The sequence below is a fragment of the Candoia aspera genome, chromosome 8 (assembly GCF_035149785.1).
Source record: "Candoia aspera isolate rCanAsp1 chromosome 8, rCanAsp1.hap2, whole genome shotgun sequence".
Lineage (NCBI taxonomy): Eukaryota > Metazoa > Chordata > Lepidosauria > Squamata > Boidae > Candoia > Candoia aspera.
Window position 1 is genome coordinate 1,866,292 of NC_086160.1, and position 12,594 is coordinate 1,878,885.

The 12,594-nt window shown below is 45.6% G+C and overlaps 1 protein-coding gene across 1 annotated transcript in view; it reads left to right on the plus strand.

Moving 5' to 3' along the window:
• STX18 (syntaxin 18) overlaps positions 1 to 12,594 on the plus strand; it is a 60,032-nt gene that overhangs the window by 42,325 nt on the left and 5,113 nt on the right. Inside the window, exons 6-7 of the mRNA XM_063310790.1 lie at positions 4,365 to 4,471; positions 10,879 to 10,967. Of these exons, the coding sequence (XP_063166860.1) occupies positions 4,365 to 4,471; positions 10,879 to 10,967 (196 nt within the window). The remainder of the gene's footprint in view (positions 1 to 4,364; positions 4,472 to 10,878; positions 10,968 to 12,594) is intronic.

Genomic DNA, 12,594 nt, shown 5'->3' on the forward strand with positions numbered 1-12,594 from the left:
ACGGTTTCAAGGCGGGTGATTGCTCTTGATAATCCCCTGAAGTTAGGTCCTATATATGCTAAGTTTTCAGCCACGGTTTCAGAAAAGGAATCTTGCACAATCTTGATGGAGGAAGATTCACAACAGTCAACTTCTTTAACTATCTGCTGCAAGGAAGCATAATTTGTGAAATAATACATAGCCACATCCAGCCAAGTCCCCCAACGTGTCATGACAGGTTGGGGAGGGAGAGCCAAAGTAGGAGCAATTTCTTTGAATTTTTGTACTTGACGTGGAGCTTTAATTAACATTTTTTCCCATTCAAATTATCTACATCAGGAGAGTTGCTTCGAATCTCTTCAGCCACTCTGTGTAAACCAGGTGCAAAGCATGTGATATGGATCATTTTTGGGTAAAGAAGTTTAAGTCCCTTGGCTGCTTTAGTCATGTATGGAGCAGCATCTGTTACAAAGAGAAGGATATTTCCCCTTTGTACACCATCCGGCCAGAGTAGTTTCATAGAATCGTCAAAGAGCATAGCAATAGTGGCGTCCTGTTCAGACTATGAGGCGGCCAGGCAGGTTTACTATAAGAAACTCTTTATTAAAAGCAACTATTTACAGTAATGAAATCCAGGTAATTAATAAGGCAAGACTGTTTAATCAAGACCACCCAGGCAATGACAGACGAACAGGCAAGGCTGCAGGATCAGACTGTGGCAGATCAGCAGGGCAGAATCCATCTATCTTGCTGGATGAGGCTGTTGGACTGGATGAAGCTGCAGTGCATGGCAAGGCAGGAACTGGAGGCAAAAGTCTATGGACTGGTGCACCGACAGGGCTGGGCTGACATGTGGAGGCTAGGCGAGGCCAAACTGGAACCACTGGGCAAGGCTTGACTCTAGAGGCTGGGCTAGACTGGACTGGATATTCGAGGCAAGACTGGGAACTGGGAGCAAGGCTGGACTGAAGACTCTAGGCGAGGCTGAGAGCTCGAAGCAAGAGTGGACTGGACTGGAGATCCTGAACAAGGCTGAAGGCTTGAAACACGACTGGACTGGACTGGAACTCCTAGGCAAGGCTGAGGACTCAAAGCACTACTAGACTGGACTGAAGGTTTCAGGCAAGGCTGAGAGCTGGAAGCAAGGCTGAACTGGACTGGAGGTCCTGGGCAAGGCTGAGAGCTTGGAGCATGATGAGACTGGACTGAAGATCCTAGGCAAGGCTGAGGACTTGAAACACGACTGGGCTGGACTGGAGATTCTGGGCAAGGCTGAGAGCTAGGAGCAAGGCTGGGTGCGTGTCTGGATCACTCTGAAACGTGGCAGTGAGGTCCGGAGCTGAACGCGAGGCTGTGCTCACCAGGAATGGCACGGCAAGGATCCTCAGAAGCAGCTTGTGCAGAAGGCAGGTCTTTGAAAGTAGGAAACGCTGGCTCTGATTCCACTCTGGCTAAAGGCGAAGCTTCTGATGCAGGTAAGGACTCTTCCGCAAAGGCTGTGAACTCGAAGGATCGATTGTCTCCAGCAGCTTGCTCTTCGTGCATCTGCCTTTTATGCCGATCCTTTGTGTGCCTGTTTCCTTCTGCAGCCAGTCGGGCTGCCTTTTCCCTTGCACGCTTTCCTGCACGCCTTTCCTGCATGCTGATTGGCAGATTCAAAGTCTCCAAAGATTGACCAATCAGCATCTTGAGCTTTTCCTGCTCTGCTGAGTCACTTCTGGGTTTTGTTTTCCCAAGTTCTGCCTGGTAAGTTTCAGTTTCCCCTTCTGACTCAGAATAGGTTTTGTTTTCTGAGTCAGAAGCCGGCTGAAACCTCACAAGTGGAATTGTTTGCTTTTTGTACAGTTTCATGTGTTAGAAGAAATACTTTACCAGGCTTGTCACATTTCAGAGTGCCAATAATAATATTGGTTACATATCTTCTGTTTACATCACTTTTCATCTATTGAAACCCATATCTTATTGTTGTCAACAGCAGGTCTTATCTTTTGTAACACATCGTCATAGCAGGCAGAGATGTAATTTTTCCTTACAGTTGATTCATTTGGAATCGGGTGACTGGTGTACTTCTCCAAAAAATGCCTGAGGCTACCACTACCTAATTTCCTTGAGGGAATAATTTGGAGTAATCACCATTGTACAGAGATCCTTACAAAATTCTGACTCGTTATTTGATGAACCTGCAGTTAAAGAAGAAGCTTTCTCGAAAAGGAGACGTTGCCTGTTCTCAGTGAAGATAAATCTTGCTAAACAACGCTTGTTACAATGTTGTTGAATGTTAAAATGCTTTTGGGCCGATACCTTAACTTCACACAGTTTATAAAACAAAATATCACCATCGCTACTGAAAATCTGCTCCCCAAATTCTTGAACAAGACGCCGTAATTTCACACTCGCTGAACATCTACTTTTAGGCATGTTGAAATCAGACTGCAGCTCTCACGTGACTCCACCACCTCAAACACACACACCTGAGTTGGGGAGCAAATGAGAAAAAGGGGGGAAAAGGCAAATTCTCACCATTTTTTCAGGCCTGGTCTGGGGAGAAACCTTTGTTTTATTTATTTGTTTGTTCATTTGTTTTTCAAATTTATATCACCACCCATCTCTCCCAAAAAGGGAACTCTGAGCAGTTCCCACCTCTCTCTCTGTCTCTCTCTCACACACACACACACCTCCCTGAGTTGGGGAGTGAAAAAGAAAAAAAGGCAAATTCTCACTTTCTTTGCTGGCTCGAACTTGCTGGCTTATCAGGAGGGTTGCCAATGACCAAAATATGACCAAAATACAACATTTGCTACAAAATTAAGCAGAAATATGACATAACACCTTTAAAAAATCAAAATATGACTTTTCAGGCAAAATAAAAAGCATCTAATTCTCACCAGATTACTCTAAAACATGTTTTAACTTACTTATAAATTCAAATAAAGGTTCCAGAAAAAATATGTCATAGAAATCCTCGCCCTAGTGATGACAATGAGCAATTGTATTTCTAATCCACTCATAACTGAAGTTGCCTGCATAATTAAAACCTTACTTAAAACAGTAAAAGCAAGAGGATAAGTAGCATGGGAAGAATTAAAAACAAAAGATAGTCCAGGGTAATGCAGGCCATTACAGTGACCAACTGGCCAGAAAATGTCCAGCAGAAGAGGGGTGCCTTCTCCTGGCCCTGAAAAGGCCACACATGAGGGAAGATTTGCTTCCCTGGGAGGAAACCCCACACCCAGGGCTGACGGTGGAGAAGTTCCTTTCCCACATAGGGCCTCTGGAGAGGGGAGCCGGAGGAGTGCTGCCAAGCATGATCCAAGTTACAGGACAAGAAAAGCCCTTCAAAATCCAGAATCCTAAGGACCCAGCCTGGGATTTTAAATGCAATAATTAATTTCTCTCTGATCTTTAATTTTTCTTATGAACAATTCCCATGTGCATGCATATTGCTTAGGAGTAAAATCGCCTTTGAGTTGAGCTCGACTCTGGTGACTACATGGATGCATCCATGTTTGTTTATTGGCAGCTGGACATGAGAGGGTTACTCTAGCCTTCTTCCAAGGTGTATTTCAGTTTCTCAATCTGGTATTCCTTGGCAGCCTCCAATCCAAAGGCCAGCCAGTCCTGTCTGAGTGTAGCTTTGAGCCCAGGCAAGGTCAACCAGAATTATTCCATCCAAAGTAGTCTTAAAACTGTTATTAATGATTTGGCTCATTACTCATTATATGAATATTTAGATAGAACAGAGGAAGATGCAGCTGTTCTACTACTCTCTCTCTCTCTCTCTCTCTCTCTCTCTCTCTCTCTCTCTCTCTCTCTCTCTCTCTCTCTCTCTCTCTCTCTCTCTCCCTCTCTCTCTCCCTCTCTCTCCCTCTCCCTCCCTCTCCCTCTCCCTCTCCCTCTCCCTCTCCCTCTCCCTCTCCCTCTCCCTCTCCCTCTCCCTCTCCCTCTCCCTCTCCCTCTCCCTCTCTCTCTCTCTCTCTCTCTCTCTCTCGTTATTTGCCTTTTGTTTTGTTTTTTGTGGACGTTTTGACCAAATTTAGAGATTACTTGTTGCAGTGTTGTTCGATTGCTTCCCAACAGGCACATAAGTATAAGCCCCTAGAGAATACCAGTGTCACTTTTAGGGAGTTGATTGTTTGACTGCATAGACTGCTGCTGAAACAGTAAATAAGCAGGCCGTGTGCACCTTGCATTTTTGGTGGCATAAGAGTATCTGACCTATCCTAGAGAGGGCAGAGAAAAAGAATGGCCCTGAAACAACCTTTATAGACACTGTTCCCCAAGAACAGGGGAGAGGGGCGGACTTACCAGGTTGATTGGTAGGAATGAGCAGAGCTGCAATAATGCAGCACTGTGTTTACTCTTAATTTAATATTTTGTTCCTTTAGATCCAGGCTTGAGCCTGAGCAAAGCAATAAAGCTACTTCTCCTGGAAAAACACTTGAGACATCTTCTGAAGAATTGGAAGAAAAACCTACTTGTGAAGGCAACCAAGGTGGTAATTCATTCCCGTAACATCACAACTTCGATGCTTTAAACGTTGTATAATATTGAGGCTCATATGGCTTCCCGTTGGATAATTTCCTAGTTACTTATTCAAGAAAAATAGTCTTCAATTATTTATCAGTATGTTGCATTTACAATGTGTTGCCTGAAAGTGAAATGGCATATTTCAGTGGTTTAATGATCCAGTATCAATGTTTGTTTGTTTATTGTGGTGCCCTTGAGTCAGTCTTCATTCTGTGCAGTTTTCTTGCGAGGTTTTTCAGAAGTGGTTTGCCCTGGCCTGCTGCTCCCTGGGGCTGAGAGAGGGACTGGCCCAAGATCTCCCAGCTGGCTTTGTGCCTAAGACAGGATTAGAATCCTGGTCTCCCGATTTCTAGCCTTTAACCACAACACCAGATTGGCTCTCCATATCAAGACTGATACTGCCTTAACTTCCAACTGCTCTTATAGTTAGGAATGTGTCTTCTAACATTCATTAGTCATAATTTAAGGCCATTATTCCATATTCTGCGTTCTAGAATAATACAGAACAGATCCTGACCTTCTGCATGACATCCTTTCAAATGTTTGAAGAGGGCTATCATATCCAGTCCCGGGTCACCTTTTCACAAGGCTAAACATGCCCCATTCCATGTATTTCTCTTTGTGGGGTTTAGTTTCTTGTCAAGAGCAGGGCTCCTTGTTGGACCCAGTGCTCACAGCGGGGCCTGGTCAGGGCAGGATGAAGAAGTGGAGTGATGGCCCCGTGTGATACGGATACTTCCACTGAGGCAGCCCAAAATTGTATTCGGCTTTTGCAGACACATCGCACCGCCAGTTCATACTCATTTTGCAGTCGAATGGCATTCCAGTGAAAGAACTATTACCAGATCAGGTATTTTGCATTCGGCACCTGTTTTCTGTTTTATGAGTGAGGAACTTTGTGTTCCAGCTAACATTCTTTCACCATGAATCTCCTGCAACGAATTTTCCAAATTTGCTCCCACCAGCATCTGTGCCAGATTTCTTTTTAATTCCTTCCAGTCCCTTTTACCAGATAAAAGTAAACTGCTCTAATTTACCCAGTTCGTAATAGATGGTATTTCACCTGCCAGTCACAGGCATATAATTTTGATTGCTGCTTTGTTTTTTAAGGGTGGGCGCACCCCAAAGCAGGAAGAAAAATTGGCAGAGCCAAATCATCCAGCGCAAAAAGTCCCTTTATTTCTACACTTAGCCTTATAAAAATACATGTTTGCTGGTCGTAAGAAAGTTAAAGGACAGAGAAGACATTCCCTCTGGTGCCCTGGGTGCCATTACAGATTCCTTCCTGCCATTGGGGGTCCCACCTTCCCCTTCGGAGGGGGGAATCGGGGGAGGGCAGGAGATGAAATAACTGAGGCCAAAGGAAGATGAGGCACGGGAGGCCGCCAGAACAGCGGTCTCCTGCGTCTTTCATCCAGAACCGCTCAGTTAAGAACGGTTCGTAAAGAGTTAATGGAGTGACTTCTGTGAAGTTCCAGAGGAAACATTTTTTAAAAACTGTATTTTGTTCCCTCACATTGTGAAAATAGGAATTTTTTTTTATTTCATGAAAAGGCAAAATAAATATAAATACCTTTAAGGTTAATATCTGTATTTAATTACTTTAATTATATACCCATGCTTAATATATTTTTATTAAATTCATTAGAATTGTTTTGGCTGGCCACGGACGTTGGGTGGCAGCCATTTTGTGAACCGCCAGGTTTCCATGGCAGCCATTTTATAGTAGCCTCCCCAAATCCGGAGGAGTCTGGTAGCATCCTTTCAGGCTTCGTGCATCGGGAAAGGGGCTCCCCGATTGGGGGCTGCCATAGACCAACATGGCTCTCCTCCCGCAGAGCACCTGCCTCTCTGAAAAACGGAAACCTTGTGACAAAAACTGAAAGCCAGTTGTAAGGATGACATCATGCAAATGTTTTTTTTATTGTTGTAAACTAGGAACATTTTACGTAAATCTGCGATTTAAATTGGCCCTTTTCCTCCCTGACTGAAATCTTGGTTTGTATTGCCTCCACTTAGATGAATCTGCCCTCTGGAGAGTGGAGCCGCAGCTAAGCGCTCTCGGTTCTCCTGGGCTGCCCCCTCTTTCTCCCTTCTCATTGCCTGGAATCTGCCCTCCGCTGCTTTAGCGAGCGCGAAACTATGAGCCAAATTTCCCTTCTCTCGTCGTGCACCTTCTGCAGAGTGCTGTTGATGGCCGTTAAGGAAGGGACTGCCTTGGTTTCTCCCTTAGGGCGGCTCCCCTGCCCCCCAGCTGTAGTGGAGACCGAGAAGAGCAGCCTGCCGGCCGGGGGGCATCACCTCGCCTCTGCCCGTTCTTCCTTTCCGTGGGGCAGGAGGCGAGGCTGCCTGGCTCGGCCCTCCCTGCGGGACGGGGGTGGGGGGGTGCCGTCTGCAGGGCGATGCGGGGGCTGTTCCTGGGCGGGGCTGTGCAGAGCGGAGCTCCGCCTCGGCCTGGAGCGGACTCGCCGGTTCTTAGCCGGGATGCCTCTGTCTCTGCGGAGCCGGACCCGGAATGCCTCTGTGATTATTGCCAACCTCGGCGACTCAGCCCTCCCTACAGATTCAAACAGCGCTTCATCGGCGTGCCAGGCCCAGCACTAGCAAAACCTTCCTGGGATTAAGGGAACTGTGAGGAGATCATCTCTCTCCCGTTTTTGCACTAGATAGTTGTCCTGGATGCATTTGTCTATTTCTCAGAATGCCGAAATGCCACTTTTTGATAGCCCTGACTGACCCTAAGAGAGATTCATTCTCGTGGGATAGTAAAAAAAAATGTTATATTGGTTTTGGTGCTATAACCAATTGCTCTCCTGTGGTATTGTAGATGAAATCTTGCACGTCTAAAATTGAAACCAGATAAGGCTCCGCGTATGTGGCTACATTTAAAGCAAAGAATAATACAGCCTACAAGGAACAAAACAACCTGATTATTGTGTTACTCCCTGTTAAAGCCTGCAGTGTAGTTTGCTGTAATTCATCTTTTTACAACAACAACACTGATTTGTATCACTGTCATTGCAGACAGACTATTCATATCAAATGAGAAGCAGATTTATGTTCCCAAGGATGGAATTCCCTCTGCTGGCGAGGGTCTGATCTTGCCAATGTCCTGATTCCTGGAAAATTCCAAGATTAGTTTTTGAAGATTTTTAAAGGTGTCTTCTTAATTTGACTGATAGGGCATAGTTGAGAATGCTCAGATACTTCTAAAAATTTGGAAAGCAAAGGAACTACTAAGATTTCATTGATCCCATGTGTGGCTTCAACTCCAGGATAACTCTTGCCCTTCCATGTACCTGATTAAGAAAAAATAATAATGTGAAATAAAAGGAATTACTGAAATGTTAATAACTGGCATGATTATATAGGCTGCAGAATTCAGCTTTTCATACACAGAGTCTGGGTTATGCTATTTGTGGGCTGGTGGTGGTGGTGGGATGGGTTTAGTTTTGGTTAACTTAAAATCCTAAAGGTAACTATTCCAAAGAAGTGCAGCTCAGTTTGAATGTGGTGTATATTTGGTGCATTTTAGGAATAATTCCTTGTCTTCAGCATTTATGAATAGAGGGGGATAGTGTCATGAGTACTGGTGGCAAGCAGGAGGGGGCCCCTATCCAGGGGGGAAAACGCATGCGTAGTAGTGAGGAGTTGAGCAGCCGTTCAAAGAGACACAGAACAGACCTGCCTCGACTTTTGGGGTTTATCTGTCTGGGTTTCCCCACGCTTCTTCAGTTTGTTAGGATTTTCTGTTTATGTAGCAGTAATAAAACACTAGAGACCTATTCCTTGTCTCAGCGTGGTTCCTGCCTGTTAGGACAGATTTCTGAATAAAACCTGAGAGGTTACTTTGCAGTATGTCATCCAGAATTATTTTTAAACAGAAGCACTCTGAATGGTTTCCCAAGAGAGCTAACTTCTGATTTTACGTAGCAACTTTCCCGTCTAATTGAAAGCAGTTCTGCAACAAAAATAAATACAAACGAAGCAATACAGTTACTCAAGTATCTTAGAAAGTAGTCACAACTCAGTGGGATAATTTTCATACTCTTAGGGTATTCTGCGAAGTGAGTAGAAGGTCATCAACAAGGAGGCAAGTACCACGGTGACCTGCAAGGGATGTGCAATATTTCTGTTCCTGCCTCAGAAGGATTTCAACCTCACCTGCACTAGCTGCAGACTCACTGCGTTGCAGATTCTGGAGGCACATCTAACAACACTGAAGCTCGTTAGGGGAGATGAGGAGTTTCTGGACAAGGCATAAAGATGTCTGCAAAACGAACACAGGAAGAAAGAGACTACAAAGAAGCAGGACACTGAGAGCAGGAGCACTTGGCAGAACCAGGAGAACAAAAAACACTTACTTCAACTGCACAGTCAGCTACAGGTCCTCCCCTGGAGGGTGACTATCAGGATGGGATATCCTGCCAGTATGTTATGGGTAATATAGTAATTAGTTTAGTATACCTGCAGGGTTGTTAGGAATGCTTTGAAGTAGTAATGTGGCATGCCTGCAGGGCAGTTAGGAATGTTGACTAGGATTGTTTTGCCGAATGGCCTGACACCAAGGCCAGCTCGAATAGCTTTATCAGCTTGGTACTGAAAGATTTGTAGCTGGGAAGGAGAGAAACTGTGAGAACGTAGGAGGGGTTGTCATGAAGAGAATTCCTCGCTGGGAGGGGGACTGGTGTGAAAGTGGAGGATGTAATTGCCATTTTGTGCAGGCTTGTCTCAGTCTAGTCTTTGCATTGGAGATGATCACTTGTATTAGTAAAGAACTCTTTCATATCCTTTGATGGCTTGTAGTGAGAGTCTTTGAATTAATAGCAAAAAGGATCAGGACCATCACAGTGACCCTCAGACTTCCGAAGAAGAGTTTGCACCCAATGTTCCAGGGATGGAAAGGAGAGAAGCTTGGGCTTCCTCCAAGGTGAGGAATCCAACTCCTGTCCCAAAGAGGATGCGCATGGTGATGGGGGATGGGTGACTCAGTGCTGAGAGGAATAGAATCGGTGATCCACATGGTAGACATGAAAGCAACGGGAGTATATTATCTACCAGATGCAGAGATCCTGGATGTGATGCTGAGGCTGATTTGACTAATCAAACTTGCTGACCACTATTCTTTTCTTCGGTTTCATATCAGAACAAGTGACATCCCCCAAAGAGCCTGGAAAGAATATGGAAGGATTACGAGCTGCTAGGTAGGAAGGCAAAAGAGTTGAGCACAGGTGTCCATACTTCCAATTGAAGGTCAAGGCCAAGGAAGGAATGTAGGATTCTGGAGGTGAACCACTGACTCAAGATGGTGTTGTTGAGAACATTTGGGATTCCTACAGCATGGTGTACAGTTTACACCTTCAGACTTGCAAGATTCTGTTAATGTAACCTTACAATAAGGATAGAGTTAGTACTCATGGGTGTTTTTCTTGTCTTGACTACCTCACAAGGCTAACATCACTCTTGCAAATCTGAAAGTACCCCTCCCATCCCTCACTTTTACTCTCCCGAAAACTAAGGAGGGCCCCTTCTGAGACTCTCTTGCCAGCCCTCCTCCTTCGGACTCAAATTTCATTAGACTGTTGTCTAGGCTGTGGCTCTTCCTCTTGTCTCCCACGGTCATTTCCACATACCCTTATACACCACTAGATTGTGCCTCTGGCACCTTGAGCAGACTTGACTAGCTGGAGTCCAACTTGACGCAGATCTGAGCAACTTTATCTGCCAATTAGCCAGAATATTCCTCACACCAGCCCCATGGATGATCCAGTGGTCTGTCCCTACGTAACAAGGACTGACTCACCCCAAAATGGGATGGCTGGATGGCTATTGACAAACACAACGGGGCAGACAAATGCTGACATTTTGCCACCCGTATTACCATGAGGTGATCCATACTATAGGCCCTTACCCATGTTTGATCAGATTCGCCCTAAGTCTTCTGATGGTGCTCCAGACATCTGCTGGGACGCTTCAGTAAACTAAGGTGTGCCCTGAGAGCAGCACACAGGGAGAGCCCTCGTAGGGACAATACACTGAACATCATTTTTTGCTCCTCATAATACGGCATTCATACTAGTTTTGCTGGATATGTATTGGGATCTTTGAGCATGAATAACCAACACTGACTCCTCTAGGCCAAAGCCAGAAGGGACACAGACACCAAACCCTGGAGAATATACGTGCATCTCAGATTCCTAACTAGCAGGATAAAGTAGGGCAAGAGTTAAAAGCTTAAAAGGATGATGATCCTTTAATTTAAGAGAAACAGAGCTGTATTGCTTCTTGCTTTCCCACGAATCACATTGAATTGGTCTAGCAAGTCTGGACTACCTTCATGTTGATCATGGTTTTGTTTGGCTTTTTTTACAGAGAGAAGTCTAATAGATGAGCATGCTAATTTTGGACTTGGTCAAGATAGCAAAGGAGAAGATGAGCTTTCCCCTGAAGAAATCCAAGTGGTAATTACTCTTTCTCCTTGAGCAGCGCCATCTGCCAGGGAAACTGTTGTAAAGGCTTTCTGAAATTGCCACCTCATCACATGGCCTCCATGTCCAAGCAGTTTGGGAGACAACTTAGGTCAATGGTTTGGGTGGTGGGTGTGTGGTGCGCTCTCTCTGCCTTCTCCATATCTTTGGCTATTTTGGGAGAGGAACAGCATGGTGTTCTGACAGAAAATTATTAGAGGAAGCAAACAGGGAGAACCAAGGGTTTGCCAAGGGACTTGGAAGAGGCTGAAGAGAGGACAACCAAGGAAGGGGGGAGAGATTGATTGAGTGCTACCTGAGTGCTGTGGATGGATTGCAGATAGTTTCCTGAGAGTCACTGACTGCCCCTTGTGCCCAGTTGGGGCATTGCTGGCCTTGCTGAGGAGTTCAGAGGGTCATATAAGGAACCCCATTTCCAAAAAGCAAACTTGCTGAGCAAGCAAACAGGGCAAATGGGGGGTCTCCCCTCTTCCTCCCACTCTAGGCTAGTTCTCATCCAGAAAAGTGGCAACTAGTGTAGGCAAATGGGGCAGACGGCATGGAAGTTGGTCTAGGAGAGTTGGCAAGGAAGGCTCCAAGTGGTACAGACAGCAAGAGAAGCAAAGAAGAAGGCCCAAAGTGGACCTAGTGCAAGGGCAAGCTTGTGAGGAGAAAGGAAAGGGGCTTGAGGAGGGAAGGCTGACATAAGTGTGGCAGGAAGTGAGGCTGGGCAAAGTGGCGGCAGAGGTGTCGACCCACAAAGCTGGGGAGAGAACACTCTTTTGTGGGGAAAGGCCTCGGGACTAAACCCCGGGCCGGAGTCCTGAGCCCTGCTGTGCATATCTGGCTTCTTGCCTAGCTGCGTCAAGTCCTTGAAGCTCCAGAGGGTGCAGTCGTTTCTCAAGGAAGGGGATTCATTGCTGGGAGTGGGGTGAAATTAAACAACCTGGAAGGTGAAAAGTGTCCCTAGAGATGGCCACAGCAATCCACTTCCCTACTGAATTTCCAGCAGTTTCCAGCCAGCCCCCAACGCCTATCTTTTTTAATGTTCCTGCTCCTTGGGAGAGCGATGGGTGCTGGAACCAGCCCTGTGATGTGCTCCTTTGGCGTCTCTTTCCCAAGGGCCTTATTCTGAAGATGCTGGTGGGAGCATTTATTGGGAGGAGGAGCTAAAGCTGCTGTCACAAGGTGGCCCCCCCTTCTCTTCCTCTTCCCCCCCCCCAGCTTTCCTGGCATGGAGAGTTTGAGAGGAAGCATATTGTTTTGATTTGCCCCCTGGCTACATCTCTCTCTCATTCCAAATTCCAAATCACTACTGTCATCAGATAGAGATTTAATTCAGGCTGCTTTAGAGGAATTTGAGCTTGATCTGGGCATCTCTCAGATCAGTCCACTTACAGTTTATGAAGAGTGTAGAAGAGTCAGGTTTTACCTTGAGTAATATTAGTCTTATTATTTAAAATATTTCATTTAGCTCTCTGTCACTTTGTTTCTCCAATGATGGTAATTGGGACTGGCAACTCCATCGCTAAGCAATGCAGTCATAAGGCATGACATCACAGGAATGTGCAGACTTACAATGGTAGTTGCTGCACCTCTGGTTGTCATCATTAAGTGAATC